Source organism: Anser anser, assembly GCF_964211835.1.
Source record: "Anser anser genome assembly, chromosome: Z".
Lineage (NCBI taxonomy): Eukaryota > Metazoa > Chordata > Aves > Anseriformes > Anatidae > Anser > Anser anser.
The window spans coordinates 3,769,518-3,782,998 of record NC_139723.1 but is presented as its reverse complement, the minus strand read 5'-3'; the positions used below and the strand labels follow the sequence as shown (position 1 = coordinate 3,782,998).

The 13,481-nt window shown below is 34.9% G+C and overlaps 1 protein-coding gene across 2 annotated transcripts in view; it reads right to left on the bottom strand.

The window, feature by feature from the left end:
• ADGRV1 (adhesion G protein-coupled receptor V1) overlaps positions 1–13,481 on the bottom strand; it is a 288,840-nt gene that overhangs the window by 174,910 nt on the left and 100,449 nt on the right. For both annotated transcript variants that reach the window (XM_083816849.1, XM_083816850.1), the window contains 12 exons: positions 13,181–13,363; positions 12,294–12,473; positions 11,492–11,656; positions 10,085–10,202; positions 9,379–9,502; positions 7,736–7,874; positions 7,412–7,597; positions 6,838–7,070; positions 5,031–5,179; positions 3,590–3,791; positions 2,729–2,948; positions 1,360–1,599 (listed from right to left, as the gene is read on the bottom strand). In XM_083816849.1, coding sequence (XP_083672975.1) covers positions 1,360–1,599; positions 2,729–2,948; positions 3,590–3,791; positions 5,031–5,179; positions 6,838–7,070; positions 7,412–7,597; positions 7,736–7,874; positions 9,379–9,502; positions 10,085–10,202; positions 11,492–11,656; positions 12,294–12,473; positions 13,181–13,363 — 2,139 coding nt within the window. The remainder of the gene's footprint in view (positions 1–1,359; positions 1,600–2,728; positions 2,949–3,589; positions 3,792–5,030; positions 5,180–6,837; positions 7,071–7,411; positions 7,598–7,735; positions 7,875–9,378; positions 9,503–10,084; positions 10,203–11,491; positions 11,657–12,293; positions 12,474–13,180; positions 13,364–13,481) is intronic.

The following is a 13,481-nucleotide window of genomic DNA, read 5'->3' as shown; positions in this document are numbered from 1 at the left end:
ATATCAGAAAGGAGTGATATCAAGCTCACATGCACGCACTCACATGCACATGAAGCAGTCGCTCTTCTGTGAGAAGATCCTACAGTGATACCTGGAGAATTCTGAGAAGGCTCTAAACTGAGCAGGAGTCAAAATATGAGGTTGTCAATAAAAAGGCAAGCTTGGGCTTTAATTGACTGAAGCTTCATATGAAAACAAATGGCAATGATGATTCTATCCACTAAGTTGAGCCTCACTCAACTGTAAACAACTTGTACTTTAAAAATCATCTAAATACATTTGAGAGTAAATTAATTTTGAAAGGATTTGGAAAACATATCTCCTGGAGCAAGACACAGAAGAAAAACCACACATCCCCTTTTCAGTTTTCAGCAAACCTGCCCAAACCTGATTGATGGAAACAAATGACAAAAGCAGACAGGTATACTTATGAGAAGTCCTTGCTGCAAATTTATTCTGAAACTTTTGCTGCGAATAAAAACTTTCAAAAAAGGACTAAAAATCCAGTGTGCCCTCTAAGGCTGCCCTCTGCCCTCGAAAGACCTGAAGAGAAATGGAGGGAACAGTATACATACAGAACCAGCAACCCGAGTAGCAGTCACTTTGATCGGTTTTGTGTTCTCACGACACTGATGTAGTTCTGCCAGACCTAAAGGCTATGTAAAGAATCGAGGTGGTTCGCCCTGGGTTAGCTCTGCACAAACATCAGTGCCTACTGAGAAGAAAATTCAATGGCATGCAGGGTGAAACACTCCATTCTGAGGAAAAAACCTAGGTCCCTGACAGAGAACATGAGGAGTGTGTGGAAACAGGAGCTAATTGCATCAATACATTTCTCTACAGACAAGAAAAACAAATAAGTCCAGTTTATAGGAAAGATTTTTTTTCTGACTTCTGTAAGAAGTCTCATCAATATTTCCTTAACTGCAGTATCCCTAGAGCAAGTATTTGCCCTTGACATCTCCTCTGCCTTCTCCAACATACGTCTCTCCTGCCTATCTGTCCTGCTCTGTGATTTTCCCATTTACTTTACACAAGCTAGCTATAGGAGAGGTAGAGGGCAAAAAAGGGAACACACTGACAGTTAGGAATGAAGACCCAATCCATGCTCCAACAAAATTCTGCAAGAAAGAGGGCCAGGTCAGGGCTTATGTACCAATTATTACTGATAGATTATTTACTTTTTCTTTTCTTCTTCTTTAACAACGAAAGCCTTAACGATACATGTAAGTAGTACAAGGGACAAGAAAGCCAAATGACAGACAATGCAATTGGTATGATTAATTTTTAAAAGTTTTGCAGGATAAATACCAGTATCAACAGAGGTCTCAGAAAAAAAGCAAAGCAATAATGACTTACTATTAGTGTAACGTTGTTTGCCTTAGGATCTATTTCTATTTCACCTTTCCCAAGGCTCAGTCTAATAACAAATATCTCCTGAACTTCAACTTCTTCATGAGGATAGATTTGTAGATTAATAGATCTCAGACCTCCTTCTCCTTCCCCAAAATAAAATGATCCATTCACAGGGTCACCAATGTCATTATTCACAGGAGATAAAACTTCTTCTGAATTGGGTCCTAAAATGTCCCAATTAATCTGTGGAAGATATCAGTCCTAGATTAAGAGTGGTGATATATTATAGTAGCCCCCCAAGGGGGAGAAATGAATGAGTACCATAAGCGACAAAAAAAAATCCTGAATCTGGTAAATAGCTATGTTTATATCTTTGTTGCTAATACTGTTACTAATAATTTGCTTGTGGGAAATCACACAATCCTTTAGAAAAATAAATGCAAAAAATTAGAAAAGGAAATTGTGAAAGATTTCTACAATGCCAGTTTATGAAATTTTAAATATTAGTAACTAGAAAAGAAGAGAAACTGAAATTTCTTTACTACATAATGGGAAATATACTGGCCAGTTTCTATTTCTCTCTTTCCAGATTGTTTTGCAAAGCTCCCCAAGTGTGTACTCATTCCCTGTGAAATGTGATATGAAGACCTAAAATGACAAGCATTTACTTAGCAATCTGCAAGAAGTTTTTAATTCCTCAAATGATTATCCATACTTTTTCAGCCTGATTAAAAGCTAGTATTTTTGAATTTTCCTGTAATTAGATTTGGTTTTGAGGAGTTCATATTCAACACTTTAACGTTATTTTTGTTTTGGTCATTTTCATTGCTTTCCTGCTTTCTCAAATTTATTTTCCAGTAAAAAGACAAAGAAGACTCTGGTAAATTTTACATGGGAAGAGGGAGAGCTCATGGTCTTTAATGCCAATTTTCCAGTCATTTGCCAAGACTGTGAAAGACCTACCTTAGTTCATGTTTATACCTTTCTTTGCCAGTGGTCTGGGAAAGAGTTAAAAAAAAAAGAAACACTAGAAATTTCATAGTAAACAATTTACTGAAAAAAATGACCTGCTTTATGAAGTGATTCAACCGAATTAAAAGAAATTGCCTGTGTGTGAAATTAACCATACTTTTGGCAGGGTTAGAAGCTAGTTTAAAACAAAGCGCAAGAGACCAAAAAAAAAAAAGGAGAAGGAGAAATAGAAGAAGAAAAGTTTAACTACATTTTCTGTTATAGTGCAACTACAATAAATGCATAAGAAAAGCAGGAATTATCCCACCACAAATCAGTCACAAGCCTTTGAAGGAAAACGGAAGAGTTTTTTGACCTAGTGACTGAAAAGCATCCAGAGTGTTTGACAGTGAGGGCCTACCTGTGTGTCTCCTAACAATCTTCCAGTTCTTTCCAGCACCAGGGACACTACCATGGGTATATCAGGATTGGGAAGAGTAATTCGACTTTGGTTGAGAAATCGGACAATGCCCTGGGGGGAGTCGCTTTTAGCAATAGTGATCTGGCTCACTAGGTGGAGCCCAAGGACTGCTCCACCAGTGGCTCCTGTGAGCTGGATTTCAAATTGCTCTGCAAATTCACTGTATGGAAAGAAGAAAAAGGAAAAAGGAGAAAAAAAAAAAGGAAAAAGGAAAAAAAAAAAAAGGAAAAAGGGAGAGATTATTCGGTATCCAATAAAAAAAACGTTAAAATATACTTAGTAATTCAATTAGACATCCAATTGGATCTGCTTGAAGATATACATAAGTCAAATCTGTACACATGCAACAGAAGATTCTTCCCATTTGCACAGAACAGTGGTATCTGAAATATAAAAATAACATTCTTCCTATTCATGTTAAATTAATGTGTTGTTTTGATTTTTTTTAAAGCAGTGAAAAATATTTTATTATTCACAGTAGTACTATTCTATTCAGTACTATTCTATTCAGTACCTAATAATACAGATAATGTAACGAAATGTCTTGGTTTTGCATAAAGTTTTACACGAACTATGAAACATTAGTAATAGTTTTTTTCCTTTTATATTTAGACACTTTTTTTCAGCACTACAGCAATTTGCTGCAGCACTGCATTCTCAGCATTGAAGCACTGCAGCAATACATTCTATTCTATGAATCTGCTTTTTAGTTCCCATTCTACATGTAAGCATACTGCTCATTAAAAAAAAAATAAGACTTCTAAAAAGAAAAGTAAAATAAACATCAGAAAAATTAATTACCTTACTTCATCATCAATAATAGAGATGTAGATAAAAGTCTGGTTCTGGCCATGATTAAAAGTGACAGAGTTATTGTGGATTAAATAGTCAATACCATTGGGAAGTGCAGAAATGCTTCGAGAAAGAAAATTAGCTGTTACATAGCCATAAGTTCCACGCTTCCTCACAACAGGAATCATGATTACTCCAGCATCTTCCTCCACTGCAAGCATAATTGAGATAAAAAGTTATGACAGGTATGTGATATCAAATCTTTAAGTATTGTGTACAGAAGTCCATTTACCTTTCAGTACTCACAACCAGGATTTTCTGAAGCTACTGTGAGCATTATTTTTGAAAATTGAATACAGCACATCTAACACCACTTTAATAGCAGCAAGCAGATGTTTCTTGTAGCACAGTAGCACATGCTTCATTAATCAAGATGAAATGAGGTTTATGTTCTAAAAACTTCCTCACACATTTTTCCCATTCAAATTTTTAGTCAGTGATTAAAGTTAGTGTAAGTATCTTCTAACAACCAAATCAGTAATAGGAAAAAAAAAAAAGTGTTTTACTCTGCTATAACCTCATTTGTACAAATGACAGTTTACTGTTCCTTTAAAAGAAAATATTACATTTTAATGTACTTTATTATACTATAGTCACTCATTTGATCTTCAAAGATTATGTAAAAGCAAATCTTTGGGATTATGGAAAAGTCTACTCAATGTGATAAATGAACAACACTTCAAACAGTTTTTAAACAGTTAATTAAGCAGCAAGACTACCATCTTGGGAATAGCTTAGGTTTGTAAGAAATATTCAAAAGCAACCTGAAATGGAGCTAAGTTAAGAACCCATCAGAATACTGATACGGAATGAAATTATTATTGCTGATATGAAAGGTCAATTCATTTCTTACATATTTTTACCGTCTTCAAGGGAGCAATATACAGGTTTCAATTGTTGTTCATAGGCATATATATCAAGTCACATTAGTTATAAATTTTTAATGAAAATATAAATAAAGAAATATGTAAGTGAAGCAATGTTTATAACTTCCTATAGTAATTTCCACCTAGAAATACCAAAGTAGTTTCAGCATTAGTGTTGAATGTCCCAGATGCAACTTGAGAATACAATGAGTCATAGGAGACCAACTCTGTTCTTATGATGAAAAACAATGAAATGTGTGGTGGTCTTTTCCTCCTGTCCCCTCACTCTCAAATTTATTGCCCCAGGTACATAAGTGAAAAAAGTAAATAAATCTGCACAGTCATGCTTTTACTATTTTTACAGTGACAGAAAGTATGAAGAAAAAGTACTCAAGAATTTATTTACAGATGGTTATATAGTTTGTATTGGAACTCAGGGTAGATGTTGAAAGGTAACTCAAAAATTTGTGACCTGGTCACAGGCTTATCTTCTAAGCTACACTGAAAACTTAAGGTAAACCTACCTTGTAGATGGATGTACTGTGGATCAAATTCTATGATGCCTTCTGCATTGTCACTTTTTGCTATAGTGACTCGTACTGTGGAGATATTTCCTATTATAGGGGGTTGATCCACCTGTAGACCATTTTCTTTTATGGTAAAATCAAATCCACTTGCAAGAACATAGCAAATAAAATAAAAGAAAAATTACAAATCATGTTAAAGTTTTAAGATGCATGTATGACAATTTAATGATTACCACAAATACTTCTGCTTTCCGAGTGCAATCACTGAAGACTTTTTGGGCACATCTTCTCAAACTATTATATATCTAAAAATAGTAGTTTATTTCCATATATATATATTTCATTTTTTTATTTCTCATTTTATCTTTTTTTTCTATTTGTAACTTCATGCAACTTGAAACTCTAGCAAATATTAATGAGCTCACAATCTGAGCAAAGATTAGCTATTAGTGACATCTACGCATTACACATGACAGCGTGCTTTCAAAATGAAGCATTAAGATCTTGAATCAGGAAAAACTTAACTGGTAATTGTTTGCAAAGGTCAATCCCATTGCTATCTTATGACACGGCTATCACAATGCACTGTGTATGTACATCTCTGTTGGAATCCAAGACTTTGATAATCTTTCCTAATACAGTCACTGTTAATACAAAATATTAATACAACTTCTTACAGAAACATAAATTTAAAAAGCTAAAGGGCCAGAACTCTACAAAATTTAGTTGCACGCCAATGGAATTCCACGCAGTGACAACTTGCCACATGTGCATTTTTATTCCTGGTAACATATTCACACATAGAAGAGTCTACTGCATCATGAATATAGGGGCTTTAGTTTTCATTCATGCATATGAAGTGAGATATACAGCAACTCCAGACAGTGCATATTTACTGGAATTCATATGCAATGTGGAAATTCCAAATCATCAGTCATTCAAAAATAGGAAATTACAGTAGCCCAATAGTGTTTTCAGATATGACAGGAAAGTCGTATCAAAACCTGGGAATTCCATGAATGACAAATATACTTACTCTAATATTAGACTTCATAGTTACAGGTACAAATATATGATTTTAAGCATCAACTTCCTGAGGAATATGACAATGTAATTTCAGCCATATATGGAAGTACTGTCTTTTTATCATGCAACTTTGTGAGAGTTATCTTAATGCTCACTTATTCTGATTTACTACAAGTATTGCAGGTTGGGAAGAAACACCATATCTGGTGCTTTATTTTAAATAATGATCACTTATATTTTTGACAGGATGCAAGAGATGATGAACTACATACAGTAAGTAAAAAGAAACCAAACAGAAATGTATTTATCATGCAGACCTGAAAGTCCCATATTGTTACATCTGCTTGAGATGTAGCATTGTATTTTTTGTGTTCTCTCTTTTGGTAGAAAATATTCTTTCTGGTATTTCTAAACCACACATTGTATTTGTAACTTTATAAGCATATCCCAATTAAACAATCATATTTTACTTATCACAGTGTGTATGATAATCTTGTAAAAACTTGTTTCCGTACCTTTTAAAATATACAAAGCATACTTTTCATGGAATGGATGCAACATATGGACTTTTACCTTTAGTTAATCTCAAACAACAAAATGTTTATGCTAATGTTGAGAAAACTGAGATAATCATTTCTATCATGATCTGTCTTATGAAATTTTACAGTAAAACAGCTGGATACCAGTGGTGACTTTAGACAGCTAGATGAGATCCCACATATAGCATGCCTTTCTGTTTGTCATTGACCTCGTGTTCAACGGGGAGTTTTATCTTTACCTTCCTTCGACTTCCACTTTGGTAATCATCACTGAAAAGTCTTCAGGACCTTCAGGAATGTCATCATCATGAATTTCAACCTCAATCATTTTACTGTCCTCATCTGGTTCAAACAACAACTCCCTTACCATGGGAGTGAAATCAATTCCCTCCTCTGCAGTCCCATTTATTATCTGAAACCAAAGATGCACTCTGCCATAGCATCCCCTGGAACGCACAATAGTGATGTTAACCTGAGGGGAAAAAGGCACTATTAAAAAAAAAAAAAAAAAAGGCTTTGCTCTTCTGTTATAGTTGCTTTTAGAAGACTGTTCTAAAGGCATATTTTCAATAGATTCTGATAGATAACAATATCTATCTTTAATAAATACAGAGTATATGCAATATAGTAGACAGCAGTCTTTCTCAGATTTATTAAAATTCCCCAAAACCTCAGATGACCATCAAGGAGACTGTGCTAAGATAAACGCAGGAAACTGTTGATTTATTTTTCTTCTAAAGCTTAGCTTTAGAAAATAGCAAGAATACTGATATCTTTGCATATTTTACATATGAAGGAACTTTAATCTAATACCCATTTTTCTTCTTCTGTTATTTGCATTAATTCCCTTGAAAATGTAAATTCTCCATAAGGAAAATCACTGGCAGCCATAGTGATATTTGCTTTGCTGCTGGATTCATTTATGAGTGCTCCATCACTGATTCCGGTTAGCTGAAACTGGTAGTGATGCTTCTCCTCAGGATGGTTGTCATCTACAGCCTAGAGAGAAAAAATATTGAAAGCTAGAAGTATTTAAACTATTTCCTGGGTGAGATTTATAATTAGTTTCTAACCAAGTTACTATCTAAATTAAAGGAAGTGCTCAAAATAGCTGCTCATGTAAAAGCTCCCGCATACCTGTATGAGAACAATGGCTGCAGACTGCCTGTCTTGCATTGTCAAGGTCCCCGATATCTCAGCAAATTCCATATGATGAGGAGGTGTTATATTCCAATATATTAAGATCTCACCAAAAATTCCCGGGCCACGTGTCAGGCTGCAGGTAAGAACACAAACACAGATTTTATTTTCTACCTTTAATAGTTAATAATCAATCCAGAGACAGACAGTGTATCACATTGTTGTGCATAACAGAAATGCTATTAGCACTGTGAAGATGAGTTCTAATGTGACAGCTCACTATTAAGATAGCTCACATTACAATTCTCTCTTCAGAGAGAAAACATTTCTGCAGTTCTGCTTTATTTCCCTATGTTGGGAGGCATCTTAAGCTGTGTATTTACAGAGAGCACGACAGTTTCCTCACACTTAGAGCCCAAAGATGGGGACTGAAAACTGAACGTTATTTGTTCCATTGTGCATTTTGAGAAACACTTGTGCGTAGCAGAAGCAAAACAGGACTGAAAGGTAATGTCCCCAGGCAATTTGTTTCTAAGGGGTAGAATACCCACTACAACACTAGAATACTACAGTGAGACTGCTATGTGCTGGTTCTCTAAAAACCTAAAGCCTAATCCTGTTCATGACATCAGTTAACTAAGTCATGGCAAAAAATCGTCTATACCTAATATGATCTATATGGCACAACTACTGCTGCACAAAGCACCCCTTTATCTTTCATGTGTCTCAGGGCAGCATGAGAAGCTGGTGTTTTGCTCATATTTGAGGTTCTACCGGGGGAAAGTTTCATATTCCTTTTTCAGTAGAACCACAGAAACATTCAATGGTTTGGGTTGGGAGGGACCTTTAACAATCATGTAGTTCCACCTCCTTGCCATGGGCAGGGACACCTCCCACCAGCCCAGGCTGCCCCCAGCCCCATCCAGCCTGGCCTTGCGCACTGCCAGGGATGGGGCAGCCACAGCTGCTCTGGACAACTTTTCGGGTGCCTCATCACCCTTATAGTAAAGAATTTCTTCCTAATACATAATTTTAAACTGCTCTCTTTCAGTTCAAAACCATTACCCTTTGTCCTATCACCACAGACCCTACTAAAAAGTCTTTCTCCATCTTTCTTACAAGCCTCTTTAAGCACTGAAAGGCTGCAATAAAGTCTCCGAAGATATGGTAACATCTTCATTTCTTTCTCCTGTTTTCGGCTGACTGACTGTAGCAAAATAATTGTACCTTGTTTCAACTAAAACACAAGTTACCACTTTGGTTTTGCTAACCATCACAGCAAAACACCAAAAAATGATACAGGAACCAGCCCTGAAAAGCACAATTAATCTTTAAATGTCATTGATTCCTTTCTTTCAATTAGAAATATTTTTTTCTTTTTCATTTAATGAATTAAATTTGTAAATAATTTGAAGACTAAGAATAATATTTGGGGCTCCCCAATCACAGTGAACGGACTTGACACATACACAGCATATTCTGCCCTCCTTTAAAAACACACATCTAACTTTAAAAATAGTTCTCATTTTAGAAGTGATAATGAAATGCAGCTCTCAAGAAATGCTTGCCAAATGTGGAGTCTCACAGCTTCTCAAACTGAACTGTTGTCCTTTCTTTGGAAAAATAAGTGATGTACCCACCTAATAAGAGCAGTTCCACTGTAATTTGCAGAAGGTTCTCCAATCAGAACGTGCTTGGATGAATGGGCTATCCCAACAACCCCAGAAGCTCCTTCATCACCCATAATAATGATGGTTGCCTGACCTGTGAAAAGAACATAGCTTCTACAGTAAATAAAAAAAAAATTACAACAGAGAGCTAACTTGAAAATGTTGTGAATTTTAAGGAGACTCTGTGGAATCCTTGGACATCTGCAAAATTTGATAGGATAAGGCCCACAGCAACTTGACCTAATTGAAAAGTCTCCTGTTCCCTTAGCAGGGTTTTCCACTAGATGACCACCCTTGATGGTCCCTTACAAATGAAACTAATTCGAGTTTCTTACAGGTCTGAAGCTGATTTTGATTGTTGCTTCCTCTTGTTAAAAGGTTCTTTTTGCACAATGTTAACTCTTCTGTGGTTTGTTTATTGTTGTTGTTGTTTTTTTTACACCTGAACACAAAAGTCTATACCAACAATTAATTTAGAGTGAAAAATTACGACCTAAAATTCTCATTGATTTCTTCAGACAAGTAAACAACTTACGAGAAAAAGACTGACATTTCAAAACTGCTATCTACTGCACACAACATATTTAGGTACTGCAGACTAAAATAATACAAGCAGACTTACTAGAATTGTTGTACAAAGTGTCTCAAAATACAACGTAATTAATTAATTCTTTACCATTTACAGGGGATATTTCTGCATCACCAGCAGAGACTAGCTGAATGGTAAATGTTTCATTTCCTTCCAGGATGCCATCTTCTAGTGCACGTATAACAATCAACTTCTGGGATTCAGTCTGGATCACATAAAGATATTAAAGTTGAAACTAAACAAAATTCACTATTATGAAAAAAATAAAATAAAAAAGTTTTTCTTTACAAATTGCATTAAGTATGCATATGTTTGATATATTCTGTAATCTGACTTTTTTAAATAAGAAATCTCTGATTCAGATATTACATTTTCTCGCAGATTAATACATAGTAAAAATTGCCTCTCAAACATTATGTTACACCCCAGAAACTAAATAGCAATTTAATTATTTTTAAATTATATTCACATGGAAGTTTTCGTCTTAGAGGAAACTTTCTAAACATAATCTTTTCCAACAGAAAGTACATATTCAATATAATGCATAAACTCTAGCAATGTTATTAAGATTATATGTAACAGATCACAACTAATTCCTTTCCAATCCAAATTTTTGACAGGTGGCAAATGTTTAGAAGAATAGATGGAAAAAGTAGACACATATAACTTTAGTAGACCAAATGTACATGTTTGTATTCTTGTAAGTATGCACATGTAAGAACTTCAGGAATAAAAACTACTTCTAGGTCTATCAGTACAGATGGGCAAGTAAAATTTTGCCAGATACCAGTGTCTTACAAAGAAAGTTATATTCCAGCTGGTTAAAAGTAAAAGAAATATCAAGTATACCTATCTATTTAATGCAGAGTAGCCTTGTATATGCAGAATAAATTATGCGTTATTTTAAAAGACATTTCTTCATTAAATACTTTTGGTAGCCTGTAAAATACAAATATTAAGATGACAACAATATCCAACAGTGTTGCTCCTGCTTTAGAGCTAAATGAAACTCCTCCTGCCATGAAACTCAGAGTCAACTAACACTGTCCAATTTGAAAGTCACTTAAGTGACTATGGTGACATTATTTATTTTTTAAATCTGCAAGCGTTGAACACTCATTTATCCTTCTTACCCCTTCAACTTTCCTTTTTGATAGTACGATAATGCAATGGAATAACTGTTCCTGTAATCATTCTTCTCATTCAGAACATTTTTGTTCCTCTTTCTTAATAGTAAAAACAATTCATATTTGAAGAGCCTGTCTTCCTGATGATTACATTACTGCTTTAAAACGAGGATGACAGCTTTCCTTTTCAGTCTGAAAAGATGCCGGATATTGCTAACCCCACCAGTTCAAACTGGCCCTTTGCTGCTGTTATCATACTTGGTAATTCCTACTTTTACAAACACAAAACAACCTTGCAAACACATCCAAGAAGAAAATATCTGTAAATCTAAGAATAGTAGATCTTTTATTACAATATCAGAAATACCTCATTAAAGTGAAGGGTACCATTCAGAGGGGTCAGATCATGTCTTGCTGCTTCCTCAAGAATCCATATCACTTTAACTGCTCCCCGTCCTCCTTGACTCCGACTTACAGTGAGCAAAGTAATTGCAGCAGAGTCATCAGGTGTCTGAGGTTCCCTCACTGTCACCTGATGAATAAAGAAGAGGAGGTAGGAAAGGTTAAATAAAGTCATCAATACTGATTTGAAAAAAAAAAAATGTATATATCTATATATATATATGCGACAACACAAACTAAGGACAAGAGTAAATATCAACAGGAAGATAATAGATATAAGGAATGTGTTGAATTCTGCTAGCAAAGATGAGTCACTCAAGTTATTTTTGTATGCCCTATGATTCAAAACAATTACAATGGTTCACAATCAGGTGCAGCACCAGCAGAATGGAGAGTAGAATCATTCACTGTCAAGCAGTAAGATGGCAAACGTTTTCTAATTTTTTTTCCAAACTTTCATTTCAATAATACAAGTTATTACAAATCCATTTTAACAATCAACAGAACATGAAAAATCCTATGTGGAACATCGTAGATTATTAGCACATTGAATTAAAATTTACTCATGCAGAAGTCTAAGTCTATGCTGCTGTGCTTTCATTGTTGTTATCACCCTACACAGCCAGATGAAGACAAGTACTAATATGCCTTCCCTGAAAGAATCATCTTACACTTCAATGAAAACTTGCCAAGATCAGTTATGTGTTAATGACACAAACCCACTATCTTGCTTTTTCAGAAAAGAGTACAATCCAAATCAAACTCACATTCTTTTCTTCAAATCCAAATACTCCAACAGGGGAGTCATTGGGTGGAATAGCAACAGTTACCAGGATATCATCCCCAAGTCTTGCACCACCAGTTACCCTTACTAGGGCAATCTTGAATATTTCAAGGAACTCAACTTCACTGTCATCTATTATTGTAATTTCTATTTCTCCTGCAGCCTGGGGAAAAACAAACAAACAAACAAACAAACAAAAAACTAGATTTCATTTATAAAATTCTGTGAATTTTTTGAAAAAATGTGAAATGCAAAATAAATTTTATCTAATAATAGATAAAAATACATTGGTCAGTTGTGCTTACTGTGCTTGTATATTTATAATAAGATAACAAAATGTCAAGATTGTAAACCAATCTAAGTCTTGTATGTTAAAACCAGAGGACTGTTCTGGCTTGATAATCAGTAGAACATGCAGGCAGACAATACTGTACTTTAGCCACAATTCTTCTCAAAATGTATATCCTTCTATTGCTTTTCACTTGACATCAAAATCTTTTACATACAGTAAGTATTCCCAGGGGAAGCATGAAATTTAAAACTGTGTGTAGAATACAACTAAAGAAACATATAGGCTTATTCTGAAAGTTTGTAGGGAAGACGTTACAGATTTTTAGCGTAACAGGCTTTATTATTAGAAATTATGCCATTTCTTGTGAAGGTACCAAAAGACATACATCCCTACCTGGTCAATACTTATGAACATTCTGTTTACCCATGTCAAAGCACTACAGTAAGTCAGAAGAATTATTTATAACCCTAAGGCCATATGATGTTTTCAATGAATGGATGCAAATTCTACTGGAGGAAAATGTGAGAAAATCTTAACTTCCTAACCCAGAGACAATTCAATTTTTAGCAAGTGCATACCTGCCCATCTGCAAATGTAAGGTTTCCAGATGATGGTGTGAAGTCTTCAATGCTAGCAGTTGAATGAATGGCTTCCCAATACAGAGTTGATGTCCCGAACTTCCCAGCCTGTCGAACAACTGGAAGTTTCAGTATATTCTGTGGTGGCGGTACCTCATAACCAGCAACAGTTCCAGTTATATCCTGTAAAATCACCAAGAAACTGCTGAGTGTCACAGCTTTTATTATGTTTTATTTATTTACTTGCAGGTAAGAATAAACGAAGAAATATATAATTGCCTGTAAATTGGTCTGATTTTAG